The following is a 23,803-nucleotide window of genomic DNA, read 5'->3' on the forward strand; positions in this document are numbered from 1 at the left end:
AAGCGGCTGGAGCGGAGCACGGGGTGTCACAGAACCGCAAGTTAAACAGCTTAATTAAATGTAATGGCCATCATTTGAACGCATCAGACGCATTAGCTTAATTAAGTGTAACCTGACAGCCTGTTTCCAACCCACAGGCCGATCAAAACACACCAGAAGTCTCACGCGACGGCGAGCACAGACGGTACCAGCATAATATAATTTCACAAAAATAAATAATAACATAAATATTTACAAAACAACTTTAAATTTAGAATTTACATAAAATAAATGACAGCAGCGGAAGAGAATATGACCTAAGAGAAAGAAATTTGATTGAGAACCAATAAAACAAAACAATAACTATGAACACGTGAGGACGTCACATCGAGCCCACTGATGCAAATCCTGGTTAGTTTCTATACCTAAAATAGGGTAAACAACAAACCCTGAGTATACTAATACTCAGCAAGACTTACCCGATTTTTGGGTATACTTAGCCCACATATCTAGACATGCAAAGCTTTCTGTCTGGTGGATTTATTTGCAGAAAAGCATCTAAGGGTAGATCCTTAATTTCAAAATTTTAGCTCCAAATTATAGTTATAAAGTTGCTACACATATATGATTTGCATATCTATAACAATCAATGTGAAAACATAATTGATTAAATAACATCAACATGTATCATATCATTTCGTTTCATTTCCTTACTACGATGTGACTCGGAGATCAAGGTGCTCATGTCCGAGAGCGACTGACGGCGAATCGATCCGATTTAACCTTGCACGGTGGACCTAACCCACACGGCACGTATTTGCCCCGTCGGACAATACGAACCAACCATTCCCCTCCCCGCCTCGAACTACAGAACCGCCCCACCTGCATATAGTCAACCGAGCCCTATGAGAGACCACAAAAAGTAAACATATGCATCCCAATTCTCCGCGGCCACTCGACTGCCCTAAGGGGTGTGTAGAAGTTCTGTACTTTCGAAACAAGGCAGTACTAGGCATGCAGTTAGTACAATTCAAACATGATCAGTAGGGCCAAGAACGGTACGGTCCTCAATCGACACAGACGAGGCTAAGACACTAAGAACACTGTCCTGTTGCCATACCTATATCTCATCATCATTCCCCCGTCCGGTCTCAAATTTCCATTCATTCCATATTGTATTCCATATCTCATATACTGGAATATAAAGATAACTATAAATCTCACGAATAACCAGAAATTACTCGACTTTTGCCCTATAGCTCGCGAGTGTCAGAAAATCACTCGACTTCTACCGAGACTTATTTAAGCATAGCAGTGCTATCGACCTATCCATACTAGTATAAGACCAAGGGAACCTAGGGATCATGCAATTAAGGTTCCAAGCAACTCCTAACAACATAATGCACAAGTAATACACATATAATAATTCATAATTTAAAATAGTGGGTTATGCACCGGGGCTTGTCTGGGATTAACACTGAGTCAGTGTTAGTTAGATGATACTCGATTGGCAAGTACCTTTCTTTGGATCATGCACATCGGAATCCATTCATCCATCTTCTAGATGTGTCCACCATTCACCGTCTTCTGACTCGGCTCCAAAATCATGTGCTTCACCTCCATGCGTTGTACATCTAGCGTACCTAGATGAGATGCACCAATGTGAATGTCTGAATATATGGCAGTGTAGTAGATGATACAACAAAAAGGACAAGCGAGGCTGGCACAATGTCACGATTGCAAGGCACGAGCATAATGCCATATAATGCGATACGATTAAAAGAAAGACATGACTGGCCATCATTTATCGAGTAAACACAACAAACAAACTCAAAAGACAATTGGGTTGGTGCTGAAATACTAGAGTTCATTTAATTTATTTTAGCCTGAAGTATTTCCTTCTAGAAAGCATTACTAAATTTATTTAGAAAAGCCAAGCAATACGATAAAGCAAGAAGGATTAAACTAGAACTTGATGTAACAAGCGAGCAAGCATAAGCAAGGTAAATAACGACAAACCACATTTTGATATATCAGATTTAACATGATTTATACATGAACAAGAATTTAATAACTGAATTTACCATTCAGTACAATATTTATAAAGAAGTTTGTACAACTAGAGAGCAGACACAGGCAACATACAGCGAGATGATTATCAATAGTTGCATCAACCCTACACTAGCTTAACACACAAGCACTCCATACAACCAACAGATTAGAGGTAATTAAAGTGTTTCAAAATTTTGTTAGACAGCTCATGAAAGATAGCTCCGCTGACTAACCACCAGTCATGACATCATATGTACAAAACAAATGTTTATTTTCTTCTAAACCTAATATCCATGTTCTTTAATATTAAACAAGCCTATTATGAGGTAAATTAGTAACTCAGGATATGAAATTCTTACCTTAAACTACAAACAATATCACTAGTTTACCATGAAATTGCTACAGCATTTGAATTGTTACAACTTCATTTAAGGAATTATTACAAATTATCCACATAAAGCATTAACAAGCAATTATTGATTCCCAACAAAACATTAAACTAAAGCATGTCATATTATCTACCCAAAGCATATATCTAGTCGTGAGGCAATAACAAAATAAGTTTCGTCACTTATGGCTCAAACTATAATTTACTAGACATTAAACAAGTTTAGCACATTTTCTATTTTTACACCTTTCTATTATTCATAATAATTTATTAAGCACTATCCAACTTAAATCAATAACTCAGTCATACAAGCATAAATAATTTTGAAATTTTTACCACAGACCATACATCACATGAATAACCTACCAAAAAAATTTCATAGCAAAAGCAGCAACATAACTACATATATGATTTTATCCCTAACAAGCATGGATAAAATTCTAGGACAATATTTTTCTACCAACACATGTCATATTATAGGTTCAATGCATATATCCAATCACAAAGATTCCAAAACATCTTTATTTCCTATTTTATGATTTTTCCATGATTTATTATGCATTTTCAAAGTTTACAGTCACTTTAACTAATATTTAAACTAGAGCAAAAACTATTTTTAAACTGAAGATCAACCTATAAGGAAAGTTGTAGATCTTAGAACAAGGAATCCAACAAATTTTAGTTTGCATTTTTTTATTTTTCTATGATTTACTATGATTTTTCAAAGATTCAGTCAAACTATTGCAAAAGAACCCTTCGCAGCACTATTCACCTGAGTCATGGACTTCGCAGAAAGGTCCCTGCACTTCTTTCTATTGTTGCCTAGGGTCCCTAGCCGCGATTTTTGGAACAGAGGAGGCTCAGGGAGCTCGGTTCCGGCGAGCTCGCTCACCGGCGGCGAGAGTTAGGTGGGGGAGGAGCAAGAGGAGGTCACGGGCTACCTTGGGGTGGTCTTAGCGCGGCGGAGGGCGGCCGGAGGCGTGCTGTCCACGGGAGCAGTGCACGGCGGCGGTCGGCGACGGCGTGTGGCGGCGCTCCGGTGAGTGGCTGGCGACGGGGCGGCCATGGGAGGATTAAGCAATGCTGGGTGGAGTGGGGGCGCTTGGCGGCGCGGCACAGAGGCGCGTGCGCATGGCTTGGGGCGAGCATCAGCATGCCGGCGGCGGCATGGCTCGGGAACGAGCGCGGAAACTCGTAGAACGCGTTGGAACGAGGAGAGCATGAGCTTCATTGCATCCCCTAGGTTTGATTTGAGCCATCATTCGGGGAAAACGGTGGCCGGAAGGTGTGGTTCGATGTTGAGGTCCATGGCGGCGCCTATGGTGGCTCTGTGTCACTGGGGAGGGCTGTTCCGGCGATGGACTCGGCCGGCCGAGTGTGGGGATCGAGGGATGAGCTCGTGGAACTCCTACCTGTGCGAGGAATTGAACTTTGGTGGCTTGTGTTGGGAGTATTGGAAAAGGGGGCGAGCTTGAGCTCGTTAATGGTGGCCCGGTTCTGGAATTGGGCTTGGCGATAGCGCAGCGCACGAGCGGGGAGGGGGAAGAGGGCAGTGGGCGAGTAGCAGCAGCAGGAAGGGGTAGCACGGCAGCAACGCGGGACACGCGGAACGCGCGCGTCGTTCGGCGGTGCCGTGGCCAATTTGGCCTTGGTGACCCCGGCAAAATATCGGGGCGTTACACGGGGCGCCGCCGGAACCGCGACGAGAATGAACTCGTTGCAAGGAACTGCAGGCGCAAGGTTTGATCACAGTCATGCCATGGAGATGGGTTTGTCCGGGCTTATTAGTTTGGATGTCCAGAGAAAGGTGCGGATTGATCTGAGGTGGTTAGAGCAACTCCAGCCGGGCCCTTAAATGGGACTCTATCTCTTGTTTTAGTCTCCCAATAAAAAAAAACATCTCCAACCGGGCCCCTATACGAGCCCCCATTTTGGGGAGGCCACTAAATTTTGGTCCAGAGTCCCTAGAACTGGAGGCCCTCTAAATTTAGTCACCCTGCTGGAGTTTGAAGCCCCTAAATTTTTATAGGCTGGCTCCTAAAAGCAATATAGGGGCTCAAATTTAGTCTCTCCGTTGGAGTTGCTCTTAGAACCGAGATCTCATCTAGTATAATTTGTCTACTATATCTTTCGGCAGTGTTAGGGTTTAGTAATCTACTGGATTTGTTCATCCACGTGCATGTTAAACTAGCTATGAACATTAGGAAGCTATAAATATGCATTTGCATGAAAACCGTTTATTGCAAAGGACGTACGTGTTTTTCTTATGTTTGGCTGTTGATCTAGTCTTGGTGTTTGTGTCACGGGAAGAATGCATTGTGTGGCATCCTCAGGCAGTCAGGCTGCAATACAATACAATACAATACAGGAAGCTAGCATTGTAGGAGAGCTGCAATATACCTGACCTTGACACGTCCAAAAATCTTTTTTTTTTCTGTCAATATGGTACGTGAGTACCTTCATATGGCCTACCTACTAATTCATTGGACAACATTCCCAACCAGTCAAAATCGATCCCTCTCAATCCCTTCCAACCCCCTCAATCCTCTTGTGGAGGGGATTAACCGAACAAGGCCTTATCCTTTATGGTGCTATATATAATATAGGTGCCACATATTTATCTCCAAATCTGACTTTTAACCCTCAGGTTCAGAACTCCTGCGACGATCACAAGAGATGTGAATGCTAAACTGCAGCTAATATAAGAGCTGTCCTCCATGTAATTGATCAGAAATTGTTTCCACTTAGCCTTCTTACTCTTTTTCTAAATAAAGCAGCTGACGAACTCAGAAATTCCTCCAATCTAACGGATGTGTCCTATGACACGGAGCTGCTCAACTTTGGGTGCGTTTACCCCCAACAGATACAATAGAGTTTCAGCTATGCAATTCCAAACAGGGCTAGCATGCAGTTAATTTCATCATCTGCAAGGCCACCAAACTGTACAAACTTGATACTACACAATAAACATGAAATTTGAAGAAAATAAAAGATTCAGAAGATGCTTACATAGGAGTGCGGCGCGTGAGCACTAAATTGAAGCACACAATTGTTGTCGAGCCAAACCAAAAGGTCGCTATATATCCGAGCATAATGTGCTGTTTTGTAGATACTTTCAGGCACACTTTTCTACAGTTCGTCACTTGATCAAAGCTATCTAGGATACAAACTTTGTTACTCTAGTCTGATAACGAATAAGTGGTGGGTGCCAGTACTGTATTCCGATATAGTTTGCAAATCATGGTTGCTAGTTTGCTATGTGACTACGTCTCTGCTACAGAAACATGGTTCAAATTTTTTTCTCCTTCTTCATGTTCCAAAAATACATCTGCAACTGAAACGGGGCAGGTAAAAGTTTCGATTCACTCTGCAGCCTAATTATCTAGCCTACTATGCTACTCCACGCGGAGCGTGGTCGATCTCGTCTGCTTCGCTTGCACGTGATCCCGCCGGTCTGCCGGATGGTCTAGCAAGAAGCTACTCCTGTCGTAGAAGTGGTGGAACGCCTCGTCCGCGAAGAAGAGGCCGAACGTGAGGAAGACGGCGTCGCTCCAGATGTTCAGGCCACCAGTCAATCTTTCTTCAGCTCCTTGATCTCCCCCAGCTTCTCCCCGTGCCGCGGGTCGTTGCAGTAGCCGCACCGCGGCACACCGCCGCGTGACGGCCTGCATTGCCTCCTTCTTGGTCTGCAGATCCTGACGGGACGCGTTGGGTAGAGAAATCATGACAAAATCTGCAATACTAGCTTGCTCCATTTGGTGATTGGTTATCAAGTAGTAATGTAATCCCTCCAGACTCACAGTAAGTACCAGGCATTGCAACTCTTTTCCATGTGTAAACTTTCACATTACAAGGCTGCTTACAAGGCTTATTGCAAGGCTGCTTATACAAGATTAAAAGGGGAAGAAAATTTTACAACAGGCGGCACACCACTTCTTCCGCAATCACAAGACGTGGAAGCATGAAGCTTGTCATTGCCTAAAACTGCCACCTCACTGTTTTCATCCGAGAAATACAGCGTTGCAAAAGGCAGCCGTTGCAGATCATGACAGCCCTCGTTCCACTGTCCACTTAGAAGTGGATCTCTCAAACTTCTTTACCTTACAAGCACCAAAAGGATTTGGTTGCTAAGGTTTTGTCAGGTCACACGAAAGGTTAGGCGGTTAGGCTAGGCCCTGCACTGTACTAGCATGGCCACCAATCGCTGACATTGTGAGGTTAGTCAGATACCACCCAGTCCTGCTGATTACATTGTCATTTTCCATTCAGTAGACAGGACTGCGATCTCGTTTTCCAGTCAATCTTCGGGCCCTTGGAGATGGTGATGACACTTTACCATAGCCACTCGATCTCATCTCTGTCAGGCAAATTAAGAAATGGGGCAAAAAGGACAGAAGGCATCATTGTATGCAATAAGCAAAATACCTCATTCTTCAAGCAATTTGTAGATTACAGAAACTTTTCATTTACCTCTCTCTCTTTTAAGTTCCTGGTCTAACTCTTCCTTCCACTTCTTCTGTATTTCCGAAAAGCTAAGGCTGTAAAAAGTAGTACTTCAACTGTTAACTACCATTGGGAACATCATGATGAATGAGTTAATCAAGTGTCATATTGACTAAATTGAACAAATCATAGCTCAAGATCATGTTGTTTATTGGGAATTGTGAATAGGGAGGATGATAAAAATACTCAACTAAATTAGTCCTAGGAAGAAGCATTTTTGCAATAAAACTTAACTGATGTGCTATATCAATATTTTCTGCAGAAATATGGGATGCGACAGTAGTTGCTATTCCCTATACATCTCGCACAACGCAAATATGATGGCTCGATCATAAGACTAATTGCTCCCTAATTATATTGAATGGCAGGAGTAAGTATGCAAGAAATTTAACATTTACACTAGCAGACAAACCTTGGATTGTCTTGAATATCATCATGGACATTATCCTCAAGTTTATTGAGTTGAGGAGAAGCTATTTCTCTCAATACACGACTGTTCTCCACACTGCTTCTTGCAGAGCGCCTGGTGCAACTCTCTGGACTGGCATTATTCAGATTAACACAAATTGGCTCTATTGATGCACTTCCCACCATCTTAATTGCTCGAGGGGGTAACATGGGATTGGTCATGTTGCTTGCTCGGCAGACATCACTAAATCCTTGAGAAATTCCAGCGTTCACTGTGTTGTAGAATTCGTATAAAGGTGTCTGTAGTTTATTTAGATCCGTGGCCTGTCAAGAACCAAAACAATTTTTTCAATTGAATTTCTGTTTATTAGAAATAAATGGTCTGAATTTGCAATGTCTCAAACATAACAAACACCTTCTCATCCAGAAATTCCTTTATTTTTGATTCTGTAAATTCATCATCCTCTTCACAGCTTCCTTCACAAGGGAAGGTAAAATCAATTTGAGACATCTGACTTTCTGCAAGTTTGGCTAATCCAGCAAACTCCCTTGATTGACTAACTTGTTCTGGGCTTATGTCAAGTTTTCTTTCCCATTCATCAGATGGTTCACACATCGGATTGAAGCTCTGGAATTGATAGAAACGTGATATAACTGTAAGAACAGTACTAAGGTAATTCAAAATACAAATTTCTGGGTATGTATAAGCTAAATTTAATGGTGAAAGTAGATAAAAGTGAAGCCTTGGATGAAATTTTAGAATAGCAAGAGTAAAGCGCAAATTCTCTTACTGATCCAACCATTGGGTTGTGACACATGTCATCATCATTGCAGTGCAGATCCCATAATGGTCTGGTGCCTGATGACTTGTACGATTTCAAGTTGCGTAGCTTGCCTGGACGACTCAATTCCCTATTTAGAAGTCAAAGAACTTGGTCAAAACAAAACTGAAAGCGGACAGCCTACCAGGTTCAAGAACAAATTTACACCAGAGGTCACTTACCAGTCATCAGTTGGCATTTCATATGTAGTAGGCTCATTGCTGGTGGTTTCCTGTCAGTATTTATTTGCTTAGATTGCTATGTTAGGTCAAGAGAAAAGAAGGGCGAATCAAATTAGTTCTGACAGTCAAACCTTGGGTGCAGCATGATTAAGCTGACAAAAATCCTCCATACCTCCTGTAACAAATGGGTGCTGCAAAAACATTTGTAATATGTTACTCTCCTCAAAGTATAATATGGTATAACTACAGCTACTGAAATCTCATGCAAGAAATCTAATGTACAAATACCTGCAATAAGTCTGATGCAACCGATCTCATTTCTGGTTCCCTGAAATAAGAAACAAGCTTGTCAAGGCACTTGAAACTGGATTCATTTGCTAGTTATTATTTCCAAGTGTGTGAAAAGTGTAGTGAATTGCCTGGGTGATAAATTTAAAGACAATTTCTTGAAGACCCATGTACCAATGCATATTAATTGGACAACAAATAATTGCCTTTCTATCATTCAAGAACTTATTTTGTCCTCCATCCATCCTTCCTATTTGGTGTTTATACATGTGTGTACTTATTAAAAATAGGATAAGGTTATACATGCTTCATTGAATTTGTACCCATCTTCAATCTTATCGACCAATGAACAAAAATAGTTGAGTATTGTGAAATGTAGGCTTGGTAAATGAGGTAGAGACACTTTACAAAGATGGAAACATGTCGTTCCTCAAAATCCTATTACATCTAGTGGAAAAGAACACCTTGACACTTCAAAGTATGTAACAAAAAAAATAATTGCAACACATAGATTTTAGGAGATATTTGCATGTACATCAAAAAGATGCTGTAACACAGTTTTTTTGTTAAAAAGACATGCTTGTGCAGAACCCAACAATCTTAACTCTGAAGAGGGGATATCACAAAGAGCAATCCAATGTGCTAATAATGTTGTACCATATCCCATAATGAGATAATTGCTACCTTTGGCAAACTCCAATATGTAACATTAATCATTTTTAATATGATGTAAAAACAAACATGCCAGCAAATCTACTAATGTCCTTTTCATATGATCATCCTAGAGAGTGGAAGTGTAGTTTCGTTAACATTGTGCAAATGAAAGTCTAGCATTCTACAGCTTCTGTTTAAAAGTTAGTTTGGTGATAGTGTGGAGTTTTACAAAGGTGCTATAGCATAATTTCAATATATTGTAATCAAATTTGGAAACTTTTGTCTACTTGGACACAAAACCCAGGTATTGAGTGTTATCATGGCAATTCTATCTTCATCTATAATCGCAAACATGACTAAGAGTACTCATGTCCAGTTGACAGATAACATCAATAAATTATAGAATTAACACTGAAACAATAGGCTCCTTATGTTTCTTTACAAGATTGTATAAGTTGGCAAAAGAAATTTCCTGAGTATAGCAAGTTTTTCATTAGACTACATGTCAATGCTAATTGAATTGTATCTTTATTATCAGCCATGCACATTTATCAAGGGGTATAAAGCATCAAGATGTACTTTTGTAAGCATTTTAACAGAAAATCCTTGGCTTCTGGAGAGAGATGCTCTGGTATAGGTGGGTGTGATTTCGTCGTCCCAACATAATAAAGAAGAGAAACCTGAAAAGATTTAGGACCGTTAAGAATAATCGATGCTTTTAAGTTCCAGAAGAAAACAGATGATGCAGTTTACCTCTTGATATTCATGACTCCAAGGGGCTTTGCCTGTTGCCATTTCAATAACAGTGCACCCAACACTCCATATATCAGCGGGACTGTAAGGATTGACACTAAGTATCAATTGAAAAGATAAAAAAAAGTTGGGTGTGCAGCAAAAAGTGGCCCAAGATCTTGTTCTGAATTTGCCATAACTATCAGCATGCTTGGAATAAATTACAAGGAGAGACATCTACAATCAAACTGTGAGTTAGGTGTGCCCATGCAGATCCTTGAGCAGCAAGTTAAAATGGAAAAACTTGGACAACATAAATGAGTACTTAAATGTTTATATTATGTAAACAACAATTCATAGAAAGGAAACTACAAGTGTAGTTCAATGATGAATTAAAACAATGGTAAATAGTAGTATGTCAGTAAGAAACAGTGTTCCTGGTGGTTTTTTCGTTTGTCTAAAACCTTCCGGCATTTATTATAAAACTTGCACTATCATGAACACAATACACTTCTTTTAGACAGAAAAAAGTTGCACTGATATTATTCTTCATTCTTAACGAAGTAACCATAGAGGTGCATTTTTTCTTTCTCAACTATACAATGCTGAATACAAAAGAAAAAATCATGGTTTACCAATTGTGACCACTTCCAACAATGACCTCTGGTGCCATCCAGTATGGTGTGCCTTTCATCGTCTTTGCAGCAGTTGCAGTTGCCTAACAGAAGACAAGGATGTAAATACAGTGGTTCAAGAAGCAAATAATCACAGGAAAGATGCATGGGCAGTAAAAGGTCATAAGGCGTTGCGTTGCAATGATTGATGGAACTCCAAGAAGGAAAGTGTTTCTTTGTTACATTTTAGCTAGCTCATATGGTTCTGTGGTGATTTCTGCTATACTTTATTTACTTCTGGTTGAGCATGAAAATGGAGAAGAAGGGCATTCAAGTTTAAAATCTAGAAAAAAAATTAAAGTCAAATATTAAGTTCGTTAAGGCATATGGAAACTTGAACTTGACATCAACTAGGCTTAGCAAGGGAATACAAGCCAGTATAAAACAATGTAAAGGCATATAACTAATATATACACTTACCAACTTTTCTACTTGTTTAGATGCCCCAAAATCTGCTAACTTAATGCATCCTTTGTTATCAACAAGTATGTTTGCTCCCTGAAATATGACAGTGACAAGAACACTGTATTACAACCACATCATCAAATGCATTTAAGGACACAAAGTTCAATTGCTGGAGAAATACTCATGCCTTTATATCCCTATGTATGATTCCATTCCGATGCAGATACTCCAAGCCATACAAAAGCTGTTTAGTATACTTTCTGATGACCTGATCAACAAATAAACGGCATGAAAACTACGCTTAATCGATCAACTCATAGAAGTAAAAAGAGCGAACAGAATGCAATACTGACAGCCTCAGGGAATGATCCAAGCCTCCCAAGTAGTGACTGTATCGAGCCTCCAGGAACAAATTCTAACAAAATATTTAGTGTATTCTCCTCGCATACCGTGCCAATATATCTCTGATCAAGCAATATCAAACATATCAAATACCACTGTTAAAAGGAAGCCTAACCATGTTAAAATTGATGGTGAACTTACAACAATATTAGGATGTGAGAGGTTCTTAAGCATCTTCACTTCGTCCTCAAGTTCCCTTACATGTGCCTAGTCAATAAATTTCCATATAGACATAATTTTAGGGTCCACTAAAAGCACGAATTTGAGAATTGGGCAAAGGATAAGGATAAGCGAGCTTGCAGATCAAAGCCACTAACTTGGGCCTTCTCCCTCGTCGCGTTGCTGCTTCCGATCAGAACCTGTAACCAAAAACCAACAAGAGATCCATTAGTTCGCCAGAAAACCTCCACAGATAGAAAGCCTGGCTTCGCGGTGCGAGCTTCCCGACCTGCTTGACAGCCAGGAGCTCGCCGGAGTCGAGGTCCATGCCAAGGTAGACCTGCCCGAACGCGCCGCTCCCGATGAGGTCGCCCTTCCGCCACCGGATCGGCGAGTTCTTCTCTCCTCCGCCAGCTCCTTCTCCCCCTACCCCACCACATCCGCCGGAGGCCGAGGCCGCGGCAGCGGCAGCGGGGGCGGGCGGCGACACCGACGGCGGAGGCAGGAGGCGGCGCGTGGGCGAGGGCGAGGGGCTCTTGGCCGCCATCCCGAGCAGCCCCACCCCCCGCGACCTGCGGAGGCGGTTGCCGATCCGCTCCCTGAACCCTCGGCCGCCCGCGGCGGCGGAGGGGGAGGCCCCGGGCTCGTCGAGCGCGGCGGCGCCCGCGCGGAAAGAGATGGAGCGGCGCACGGAGTCGAACAGCTCGTGGAACCCGCCGCCGCCTGCGGCGTCGTCGCGCCGCATGGTGTGTGTCCGTCGGCGGCGAGGAGCGGGGGGAGGTCGGGGATCGGATCGAGTGGGGGGAATTTGGGGGGATTTGGTTGGTGATTTCCCTTGGCTTCGTATCTGTGCTGCGGCGTGGCTCGGCGACGGCGATTTTCAAAATCTTGGGGTCGGGCCGTTGGGGGGGAGGTGGCGTTGGACGGAAATGACCCTGCCGACTCGACCGTTGGGACGGGCTGGGATTTGAGTTTTCGGGTTACGGTGGGCTCAAGCTTGGGTGGCCCAAAAGCGAAGGAAAAAATATTCGGCCCATTATTCCGTGGGCTCTTTCCTGGCTTTGAAATTTCCGCTTACGGTCATACTACTTACCTGCTGCTCGATAAATGCTTTGCCCTCCTCAAAAAAAAAATCAAATAAATAGTTTGCTTCGTTAGAAGAAGAAAAATTACATTGTCAATAAGGTTTAATTAATAAAAATTTAACAGCATTAGGAGAGAAATGTCAGTTAAATCGGTAATTGTGCTGGGACCATTTTTCTGCCCACTACAGGATAGGATTAGGAAGCTTCCTGTCTGCCACCACGGTTTCGCGTCGAGAATGTGTATAAACAACAGGGGAGTTCCAAAACTCAAGTTCTTTTGTGTAAAAGAAAAAATTGGTCTCAAATGAACACTTCCAGGTTGGCCAGGCATAGTGGTCATTGCAGCTGTTCTTCCTTTACAGGTATCCTGTTCCAAACAGGGTGGCTTTGGCTTCCCCAGTTGCAGCATGAAAACTTCAGTCGTTGATGCGCACTAATTTTGGCACTACTTTTTCTGGCACGTGATGCTTAGCTTCCCAGACATCGGAGGCTTTAATCGAACTGATAAAGACTTACCATTAACCTTGCAAAACACTTGTCCACCAGCTATCTTCAGGGCCACCTGACCAGTGACCAATGGCAAATGACTGAATTTTTTTCAGTCAGGTTGCTCACTAACTGAAGAAGCCAAACCTGCTGCAACAGCAGCAGTTTCTTGGATCCCAAACAAAGCAATGCCGCCACAGCGGGTCCAGCCCAGCGGTCCAGCCGTCGCCCCAGGGTTTCTCAGTAAGCAAAGTTCAGGGTTGGAGTCCGTTCAGCAGACAAGAAAGCTGTGCAAGCATTACAGTTTGAATGTTTGATGATGAACCCTCGTCCGGATATTCAGTCACCAACCTTGGATCCCTTGACCTCCTACCAACCCAAAAAGGCTTTGACATGAGTAGGCAGCAGTATCGTCTTAAACATTGGCTTATGCTTTGACATTACTCCCTGTAAACTTGGGACATTGCTCCCTGTAAGCACACAAACATTTTGGACGACCAACACAGTGTCCACACTGTAGTTTTGACGGTTATTTCCTATTACAATGTATTTACCAAATCCAATAGATTCATAATATCATTAAGAGCACCCTCCAAGATAGATGTTAACACGCGATTTTTAGGGAAAAGTCTGTTTTTCAACCCTGAACTATCACGATAGTCCGATTTTGGCCCTTGAACTACGAAACCGGACATCCTACACCTCCAACTAACGAAACCGTTTGAAAAACAACCCTGGCTCAGCCAAAGGCGGTTTTGCTATAGTAAAATTTCCGAATTTCTGGAATTTCACACCTCTCTCAATTAAATAATAAAGAAAGTATAGTTCATATTGTCTAAAAATCATGATATTTTTTTGGGAGGTAGATCAAAAGACAAGAAATCTATTTTGGTTAGATGTACTACAATAGACATAAAGGAATTTGAATTATAAAATTTTAAAAATAGGTAGAATTCAAAATTCCTTGAATTTTTAGGTCAGCTAAACCTATGATAAAAATGCATTAAAAATATGATAATTCATAATTTTTTATTTAGTTTAGTTAGGTACTTTTTATTGGCCCAAGTTCTATAGAAAATTCATAAATTAAAATTTGAGGAATCAAATTTGATTCAAATTTGAGCATTGCGAAGGAATTCAAAAACTTTCATAAAAACTTGGGCTAATAAAAAATACCTTATTAAACTAAATAAAAAATTATGAATTATCATATTTTTATTTCATTTTTATCAAAGGTTTAGCTAACCCAAAAATTCAAGAAATTTTGAATTCTACCCATTTTTAAAATTTTATAATTCAAATTTCATTATGTTTAATGTATCACATCTAGCCAAAATAAATTCCTTGTCTTTTTATCTACCTTCCAAAAAAATATCATAATTTTTAGACAATATTAACTATGCTTTCTTTCTTATTTAATTGAGAGAGGTGAAATTCCAGAAATTCGAAAATGTTACTGTAGCAAAACCGCCCTCAAAACAGCTTGCTACAGTGCTCGAGGGGGTGATTCGGATGGTTTTGCCAGTTCGAGGGCCTATGTTACCCGGTTTCGTAGTAGAAGGTTGAAAAACGGACTTCTTGACTAGTTCGAGGTTGTAAAATAGACTTATCCCCGATTTTTAAGATCCTGGACTGGATATTTAGAAAACAATTGGCCGTCAAAGTTTCAAAAGTTCAAACAAAAACGTGTCCAAGGCATCACGTATTTTTTTTCCTTTTATTGAAGGAGCAAATATAAGCCATCCCTCTAGACCCTGCCGAAAAAATTGCGATTTTAGGCAATGTAGGTCCAATGTCAACATAGTAAAGGCCAATGTTTGCAGTCTTATTTTTGCAAATTTCTCAGACCTGCCAATCATTTGTGTGAAAGTTGGGCACCAAACTCACCATATGAACCTTCATAATGTATATGTGTAACATTTGCAACTAGCATAACAACAAATAAAAGGGCATGCAAGAACTTGCAAGCAAAAACCTATATACAGTTTGGCTGTCGTAACAAGAACAAAATAGCAGTACACTACAGTATATAGCGGTAAACTGCAGAGTACAAAGCGCGCACAAACTGCACTACATAGCATCTGCACAACTGTCTCTAGTTTCATCTCCAACTCACTGCACCATTAATCCAAAATGACAGTCGACAGACAAAGAAGAAGAAAGCACGCCAAGATTTGAACCCGATGATCGAACAAAGCATGTCTTACAGCGTCAGGTAGATATGAACGCCAATTAATCAATGCACACGGATCGCTATTGATGAGAGCTTGTCGGCGTCGCGGCTGGCGGAGCGCGCCATTGATGAGAGCTTGTCGGCGTCGCGGCTGGCGGAGCGCTCCAGCTCGCCACGCGCCGGCGGTAAGGCTGCTTGCCGACGCCATGGGTGCCCTCGCTGCTCCTGCACTCGGAGATCTGGTCGTCATCGCTGTTGTCGGCCAGGCCCAGCACTGTGCGCAGCGCCGTCTGCGCCATGTCCTTGTGAACGCCGGGCCTCGCCTGCTCGGCGATGAGCATCAGCGGCTGGTCCGCGCCGGCCGCCCTGGCGAGCCCCCGGAACCGCGACGCCCTGCTCATGGCGTACAACGCCGCGACACACCATTCCTGCAGCTCCGAGTTGCGGGATCCGTCATCGGAGAGGATGGCGGACGCCGTCGCCACGGCGCCGGCGTCCATCAGCGCGGCGCGGCCCTCCGCGCAGGCGGCCACGTTGCAGACCACCATGAGCGCCAGCCTGCGGATGGGCGCTGGCTCGGCGGCGTCGGACGCGACGGAGAGCAGGGTCCTGGGCGCGCCCGGGGCGCGCGCGAGCTTCGACTGGTTCATGGCGGCGAGGGAGAGGTGGTACAGCGCCATCCCGGCGTCGCGGCGCGCCCGCGGGGCGTGGTCGCGGTCGCGGCCCGCGAGGACCGCGAGGAGCGGCGGCACGGCGCCGAGCACGCCGATGGCCGCGCGGTTGCCCTCGTGGAGCGCGAGGCCAAAGAGCGCGCCGGCCGCGTGCTCGCGCGCTTCCGGCGGCGCGGCGGCGGAGGCGACGGCGTCGACGAGCGCCGGCACGGCGCCCGCGCGCACGATGGGCACCCTGTTCTCGGGCTCCAGGGAGAGGTTCGCCAGCGCCGCGGCGGCGTCGGCGCGCGCCAGGGCGGTGTGGCGCGAGGAGAGCAGCACCCGGCGGAGAGCCGCGAGGAGGCGCGGCGCGCAGAGTGCGCGCCGCCGCTCCGCGCCCTCCCGCGTGGCGCGCCGCAGCGCCGCCATCGCCGCCTCCACCTCCCGCTCGTCCCCCGCCTCCACCGCCTTCGCCACCGCCTCATCCTCGGCGTCCGCGGCACGCGCGGGCTCCTCTTCTTGCTCTTTCTCTTTCGCTGCCCCCTTCCCGCCGCGCACCACCTCCACCTCAGCCGCGGCCATCTCCCTCGACGACCTGCCCGACGTCGACGACGATGACGTCGACGCAGCGGACGACGAGCACGAGAGGTTGGACGCCGACCTCGCCGGCGCAAGCGCCGCCGCCTCCGATGAGCACGACAGGTTCGACGCCGCCCTCTCCGGCGCCGGCACCGCTCGGAGCACGGCCTCCCTCGCCTCCTCAGCAGAAGGCGGCACGGGCGCCGCGCGACCGGAGCGCGCGCACCACGTCCGCACGGCCGCCCGGAGCGCGTCGTTGGGTATGGCGACGGCAACACCACCACCGCCCGGCGTGCTCCCCTCCCCCGCCACCACTGCGTCCGGGGCGAGCGAGAGCCCCAGCTCGTTGCATGCCCGGACGCACGCGCACTCGTACGTCCGGCCGGACGGCAGGATGACCGGGTCCGCCATGGGCGCGCCCAGGATCGGGCACAGGAACTCCGCCGGCACCTCCTCTTCCTCCGCCTCCTTCCTCGCCGGGGACGGCGGGACAGGGGCGCCGCCCGGCGGCCTGTTCTTCGCCTTGGACGCCGGCGGCGCCGGCGCCGGCGGCAGGGACAGGGACCGGAAGGGCAGCAGCTTCCAGCGCCGTGCGCGCTCGGCACCCATCTGTTGGCCGCGTCGCCGGCGCCGGAGCTTTTTGAGCAGCAAAGCAGTGGCCGCCTTTGGGTGGCGCAGCTAGCGCCAATAATGGCGGCTGCTTTTGGCTCGGGGCTCGGCAACTTTGGCCGGCTGGCTCGCTCGCTCGCTCGCTGGGGATTGGAGAGTGGATGGAGGGGCTTTTCCTGGGCTGTTAAATATTGCGAACGAGCGAGGGAGAGGCGGTGGCTTAGCCGTGAAGGGATGGGCGGTTAGTTCGTTAGGCGGAAGGCTGCGGCGGAGGGGGGCCGCCGTGGCTGCGGTGGGGCACCGGAGCAATGGAGTGTTGCGGATGGACGGACGCAGCCGCGTCGCCGTCGCGCGGGAGGAAAGCTGGCGCCGGGCGCGGTCGTTTACCTGGCGTCTTTTTGTCGGGGGTGGAGGGTCCGGCTAAGCATGCGCGGGCTCAAATTTCATGGAGTTTCATCATCTTTGAATCATGTTTGGATCACATAGGTCTAAACTTTAGATGACTAGATCACAAAGAACTAAATTTTAGGTTTTTCAGTTGCTATCAAAATGGACGAATTTTGGAAAATTCGGACTGGGATTTAGTTGTTTGACCGATCGATAAATTTATTTTTAAATAAAATTTGGATAGAGTTTGATGGAATTTTGGGCATTGATCAATAATTGGGGAGGTATGGTGAGAAACTAAGGAGAAAGACAGCGAAATCATGCTATCTTAGCATTTGATAACTATCATAAAAAAGTGAAAGAGGCACAAAGGAGGTCTATAATTAGAGTTTAATGATGCTTTAATACATAGAGGAGTACGTAGACTTGTATGGACCATAGTCGTGGGCTCGTGGCATAAAAATTCAACTTTGATCAAATTTCTTGGACGATTCGATTTCATTTCGGTCCTCACTGAAATGTGCGAATTTCAGTGATATTCGGTCATCTCGGACTGAATCCCAGAACCATGCCTACTATTGCCCTTTTTTAAGCTTGGGTAAATAGTAAAAAATTTGGAGCATATATATGCCCATACTAACATCAACATGGTGAACAGTGGCCTAACATGAGCAATAGCATCTATGTTAACCCCAACTTGCGATTTTTCGGCTCAGTACCTTGTAACTAGATATGCAAGTTATATATATTTTAGATCACCAGGTCGATCCAAAAGGTTGATTAAATAAACCGAAATAATATTTTACATAAATAATTTAGGGAGGATGAATTAGAGTGGCATGCCATCATAATTAATTAACCGACAAAAAAAACATCTTACTCGAAACGGTGGCCGTAGCAAAGGCTATAGCGGGCGCCACAGATTTTACCGCATTAGCTGCGAAATCGTTGCGTGCTGGTCACTGGTAGCCAATATACACGCTCGGAGAAAGTCACCAGGCATTGCCCCGTGTTTCGTTGAGATGCGGTAGGCGCTCGCTGATCTGTGAATCTGGCATGATGTGCATGCGCCTCTCACCTACGGTTCGGAGCTGCTCGTTACCTGGCAAATCTGGTGCTTAGCTACGTTACGTGCCTTTCTTCTGCAGATAAGTGTGCATACACAGCAGATTGATGGATACAGGCTGACTGTCACTTCGCGAGAGTGTGACGACGCAAAATTGGCATGTAGTACCTGCCACTGCCGGTGCCAGTACCTGCAGTGCTTCTGATCTTGGCAGCATCGGACAGGCCAGACCGTCTCCCCTGCAGGCTCGTGTCCGTGACCGGGAGCACGCAGCTGCAACTGTTTAACACGACTGCATCATACTAGTTCCACTCCAAGTGTGTGCGTGCGTGCGTGCGGTTCAGATGCTCTATTTCTCAAACAGTATATGGGCGTATGGGATCGCACGTATGCTTGAATTGGTGCCTCTCCAACTTTCACCTGTCAAAAAGCGAGAGGTGCACATGTCTGCTGCTGGTGTTGGCCCCTTTCTTTCGTACTACTACCAGTACTTGCAGGGTTTTTGGTGATGAGATCGAGCAAGCACACGGGAAGAGGAGTTTAGTATTTCGACTGAATCTGATCAACGCAAAGTGGCGGCTAAGCTGCTGGGTGCGCTGAGATCCGGGAATAAACTCTTCAGATCACAGCTTGCAGTGTTCAGAGCCTATCATGATCCGGTTCAGAGTGACAGCGAATTGTATATACAAATCATTCCACTGCTAGGTTAGTGCGTGCGCTTTTATCTTGAACATGGTAAACATCATCTTTTTCTCCCGAGTGACCATATGGTTTCAAGCGTTGTGGGGGATCGGAGATCCCATCGGGGGGGGGGGGGGGGGGGGGGGGGGGGGGGGGGGGGGGGGAGGCGGTGGGAAAAGAAAGCGATCATCAGACAAAAGCGGCAAGCTTTGCCAGATGCTCCGGCCGGTCCAGACAGCAGGATCCACCCGTGCCCGGCGACGTGCTTGGATGGAAAGCTTCGATTCAGAGCATGGTGTGCGCGAGGTCCATAAGAAATTGTTAAAAAGCAGCTGAGACCCACCTTCAGATGAGAGCTCTGTGCATGCACAACAGGTCAGAAGAGATCATCGCCTCCAAGGAAGGAGGAGCCTGTGTGCCCGACCGTACCAGCAGAAAGCAGCCAGGTGTAAATCGGCGCAGGTATTGCAAATGCAAATAACGCACACGGTTCAAGAACTAAATTTACTGGGAAAAAAATATATAGCTGCAATCGAATGATGCATCAAGCCGCACAAATTCGAATTAACAAAGACGAAAGTTTCTGAAACTGAATAAAACTGTAAATCATCCGTTACAAAATTAAAAATTTAAAGGAAAACTAGTCAAAAGAGTTAGGCCGAAGCCGGAGCAGAGCCCTCAGCTGGGGCTGGCTTGGGCGCAGGGACCGGCGCACCAGATCGGGCCGAGACGGGTACAGTCAGCGCAGGGAACTTGGACATGTCCTTGACGTCCAGCGCCGGCGCAGAATCGCGGCGCTCCTGGTAGTGACCGTCGTTGGCTGCCCCCCTCTGCTGGTAGTAGCCACCATTGCCAGAGCGCTGCTGCTGGTATCTGCCAGCATTGCCATGCTGCTGCTGTTGTGGCCTGTAGCCTCCTCCATTGCCTTGGTACCCGCCGTTGCCCCTGCCGTAGCCGTAGCCGCCGTTGCCCATGTTGTATCCGTCGAGGCGGCCGGAGTAGTCGCCCCTCGGGGCGGCGTCCCCTCGCCTGTTGTAGACGCCCCTTGATGCGCCATTGCCGTTTTGAGCGGCAGCTTCGTTCTGGGCTACCCGGGGCTCGGTGCTGTTGTCGCGGATCCCGCCCTGGAAAGTGCTATTAAAGCGGCCACGAGCAGAAGAGCCATCTTCCTGATCATAGGAGACGCGTCTTGGGGTTCTGAACCCAAGGTTTTGGCGGGGGATGGTAACCTGAAAACAGATGGTAAAGATTAGATTCCGTACGACACATCATGTGCAAGTTGGCACTGAACTACTCCCTCGATTCCAAAATGTACAATATTTTAAGAAGATCCTTATACCTTCTTAGGTTTGGCATCCTTTGCAGCATCCTCCTTTCCCTCTGCCTCAACTGTTTCTTCCTTCTTGCTAGCCTCTTTAATCTTGGGCTGAACCTTTTCTACCTTCATGACAGCTTCCTCATGATCCAGCTTCTTTTTTGCTAATAATTGCAGGCCCTTAAATTCTTCAGCGGTGACCTTCCTCACCTCAGTTTTTGAGGCTTCCGAGGACCTCTTTGTCTTCTCACGCATCTTCTCATACTCAGCAAGGGTCTGATTAAAATTATGAAGGTTAGGGAACACTCAGCAAGCAAGAACTGAACGAAATTGTATGGCTAATCAACGAGGCATTACCTTTTTCTCTTCTTCCAGTGGTTGCTTTTCAGCTTGTTTCTTTAAACCGTCTGTCTCAGAATCTTGCTTATTTGCCGCCTTCTCCTGCTCATTGCCGCTGCCTTTCTTAGCATTTTTCTTCTTCCTCTTCTCAGAGCCATTAAGCCTCTCCTTTCGGAAAAATGTCCTTACTCCAGTGCCGGCACCTTGTCGGTTGTTAGGACCATCTTGGGCAGCATCCCTGCCAATATAAAGCTTTTGTTAAGTTTCAGATAAAAATATTATATTAGAATAAGGAGATATCTAGAGAATTTGTATTAGAACTCACCCAGCGGACTTGTCTGATTCCGAAGCAGGCACAACGTTGGCATTATCAGCATTAGCCTCTTTCTGTTCTGTCACGCTAGCGGTAGCGGACACCACATTCTTTTCAGGATTTTCCTCAGCCTCCGTTCCAGCATCAGAGGACGCCTTCACCTTGGCAACATACACCTTCTTCATCTTGGGCTGGCCTTGACGGTTCCCCTGCCTCTCACCGTTGCTGTAGTTGTCCTGCCTCTCGTCATGTCCATATGAGTAATGCTCACCACCATCAAACACCTGTTCCAACACCTGATCATTGTCCCCATAGTTGCCACTGTCATTATCATTGTATACATTGACATTAACATCTTCATAATTGCTGCCAGAATCTGCATTGGCAAAATCCGAATTGTTGAGTTTCTTCCTCTCATCCTCCTCCAAAGGAATGTTGTGCTCCTGATAGAAAGTTTTTCTATCAGTCACCAATTTAGCTTCCTCAATCCTCAGCTTCCTCTGCTCCTGCCTCAGCCTCCTTTGCTCCTCGGACAACTCCTTGATACGGTCTTCGTTCCCTTGCTTCTCCTTCAATTTTGTTTCCTCCTCCCTCAGTTTTATTAGAACACCCCTCAACCTTTTCAGCTCTTGCTGACATTTTCTTACACCTGGCATCCAACAAGAGCGGGGTGAGATGCAAACCAAAACGCACGTGAAAACTAATAACTTGATACACGCATAGAGATTATGATTACCAAAATATACTAAAATCAATCTACCAATCAGTAATAGTAGCATAAAGGGAACTAAGTATGACAATCGACACAAACGGCAAGAATACATCACGCCACTACAATGCTATATACGACTGAAATTAATCGAACAAGATCAGAATAAGGAATCATATCATACAACAATAACTAGCTAGCTAGTAATTAATAAACACTCGGACCACCACATGACATGACAACACGCACAGATTGATATATAAACGGGCCGATCGAACATACAAGACATTGAACGACGGATTGTACAAATAGATCTGCAGTACTAATCTTTATCCACACGCATGGTAATCAACCCAACCAGGACATGCAAGATCTAGCGAGCAAGCAACCCAGCGCGAGCGATCGTCTAATCTAATCTAGTTTAATCTAGATAAGATTATGGGAACAGGACAACGAGGAGGGGGCCGGGATCGATGTCGATGCGCACCGTTATCGTGCTGAAGCTTGGCGAAGTAGGAGTACTTGGGCTTCCCGTGGGCGGCCGGCTCGACGGGGTCGGCGGCGTCGGCGATCTTGGCGGCGGCGGCCTCCGTCTTCTTCTTGCCGACGACGATGGAGACCGCGGCCTCTCCCGACTCGCCGTCCGCGAGCTCCAGCAGGTCGAAGTTGTAGGTGGCCATCGCGGCGGCGGCGGCGGCGGCGGCGCGAGTCGCAAAACCCTCGGCGTGGCTGGCAAGCCCTCTCGTCGACTCGAGAGGGCGGCGCTGCTCTCAACTCCCAACTGGATCGATCCGATCGGTGGGGGGGCGACACGTTTTAAAGGCCAGCGACCGGGACGCCCCCTGTTGGATCGGCGTCCGGCTCGGAGGGGCCCCGCGACCCAAAAAAAAAAACACGCTGCCCTCGACCTTGTCCGTGTTCGTGTCGAGATCGGCGACGTCACGATGCCATAACACGTACGATTCCCTGCTGAATTAGAGTTGTGCGTGTATTACGTATGCCAACTATACATGCAGATTATAAATCTATATGCTACCCACTAAGTATCATAATTGTATTTCTCTCAATCCTCGTGAAGTGCCATGTTGCTATGTCATCAACCCACTAAGTGTTATAATTTCTATTTCTCTCAATCATGTTTTTCAATATGTTGCGGTTCATCAAAAGTATAAATAAAGAAGAAGCCCAACAGCCAAATTTTTTATTTATCAATTAAATATTACTCTATGCAACATACATATGTTAAATCCCCTCCATTTATTTTCTTTTATTATTGTATCATGAACATTATTTTCATTTATCAATTAAATATTAGTCTATCTAATATTAATAAATAAATCCACATTTGTTTCAAAAAGAAAAATAATTAGTCTCCTATGGTATTTCTGTCTTCTAAAATTGATGCATCCCACTAGGAAACGTTAATAAAAAGAAAAACAATTAATCTCCTATGGTATTTCTATCTTCTAAGATTGATGCATCCCATTAAAAAATGTTAATTTATATTTCTCTCAATCCCCATTGAGCCACCAACAATGGAAGAAGCACTCCTTCATCCACCTTACTATGTCTCTTCATTTCTCTCATGTTTGTAACTTGATCATCCAAGTTGTCATTTTCTTAAGTCTCTCTATCTAACAATACACTACCACTACCACCCCTTCCACTTCTCATGATATGTAGAACCCAACGCTCTATATATTTTGCTTAGTCGAAGCCATCGTAGCGTTACACACACTCTCGACTCCATTATTCCATTCGGTT

General features: G+C 45.6%; 3 protein-coding genes across 5 annotated transcripts; all 3 read right to left on the reverse strand.

Annotated features, from left to right (window-relative positions):
- Positions 1-6,225: 6,225 nt before the first annotated feature.
- LOC120712367 (mitogen-activated protein kinase kinase kinase NPK1-like) lies at positions 6,226-12,517 on the reverse strand. 3 transcript variants are annotated; one of them, XM_039998129.1, is made up of 17 exons: positions 11,937-12,517; positions 11,806-11,847; positions 11,630-11,695; positions 11,440-11,550; positions 11,274-11,354; positions 11,102-11,179; positions 10,643-10,725; positions 10,029-10,110; positions 9,855-9,955; positions 8,622-8,661; positions 8,465-8,524; positions 8,334-8,383; positions 8,131-8,242; positions 7,746-7,958; positions 7,335-7,654; positions 6,890-6,957; positions 6,226-6,776 (listed from the first exon to the last, which is right to left on the reverse strand). In XM_039998129.1, exons 1-17 carry the CDS (start codon positions 12,390-12,392, stop codon positions 6,685-6,687), a joined length of 2,055 nt encoding a protein of 684 aa, XP_039854063.1. In that variant the 5' UTR covers positions 12,393-12,517; the 3' UTR covers positions 6,226-6,684. The 3 variants fall into 3 exon arrangements, with proteins under 3 accessions (XP_039854063.1, XP_039854062.1, XP_039854061.1); XM_039998128.1 differs by having other exon boundaries at positions 8,122-8,242; positions 11,443-11,550; positions 11,937-12,515; XM_039998127.1 differs by having other exon boundaries at positions 8,122-8,242; positions 11,937-12,515.
- A 2,559-nt stretch (positions 12,518-15,076) lies between these two features.
- Positions 15,077-17,394, reverse strand: LOC120712368 (U-box domain-containing protein 41-like). Its single transcript, XM_039998130.1, has one exon. The coding sequence runs from the start codon at positions 17,227-17,229 to the stop codon at positions 15,472-15,474; it is 1,758 nt and encodes a 585-aa protein (XP_039854064.1). The 5' UTR covers positions 17,230-17,394; the 3' UTR covers positions 15,077-15,471.
- Positions 17,395-19,866: 2,472 nt separating this feature from the next.
- On the reverse strand, positions 19,867-22,833 carry LOC120712369 (caldesmon-like). The gene is made up of 5 exons (XM_039998131.1): positions 22,527-22,833; positions 21,343-21,979; positions 21,036-21,255; positions 20,703-20,954; positions 19,867-20,592 (listed from the first exon to the last, which is right to left on the reverse strand). Exons 1-5 carry the CDS (start codon positions 22,717-22,719, stop codon positions 20,017-20,019), a joined length of 1,878 nt encoding a protein of 625 aa, XP_039854065.1. The 5' UTR covers positions 22,720-22,833; the 3' UTR covers positions 19,867-20,016.
- Positions 22,834-23,803: the final 970 nt, after the last annotated feature.

The sequence above is a fragment of the Panicum virgatum genome, chromosome 6K, assembly GCF_016808335.1.
Source record: "Panicum virgatum strain AP13 chromosome 6K, P.virgatum_v5, whole genome shotgun sequence".
NCBI lineage: Eukaryota > Viridiplantae > Streptophyta > Magnoliopsida > Poales > Poaceae > Panicum > Panicum virgatum.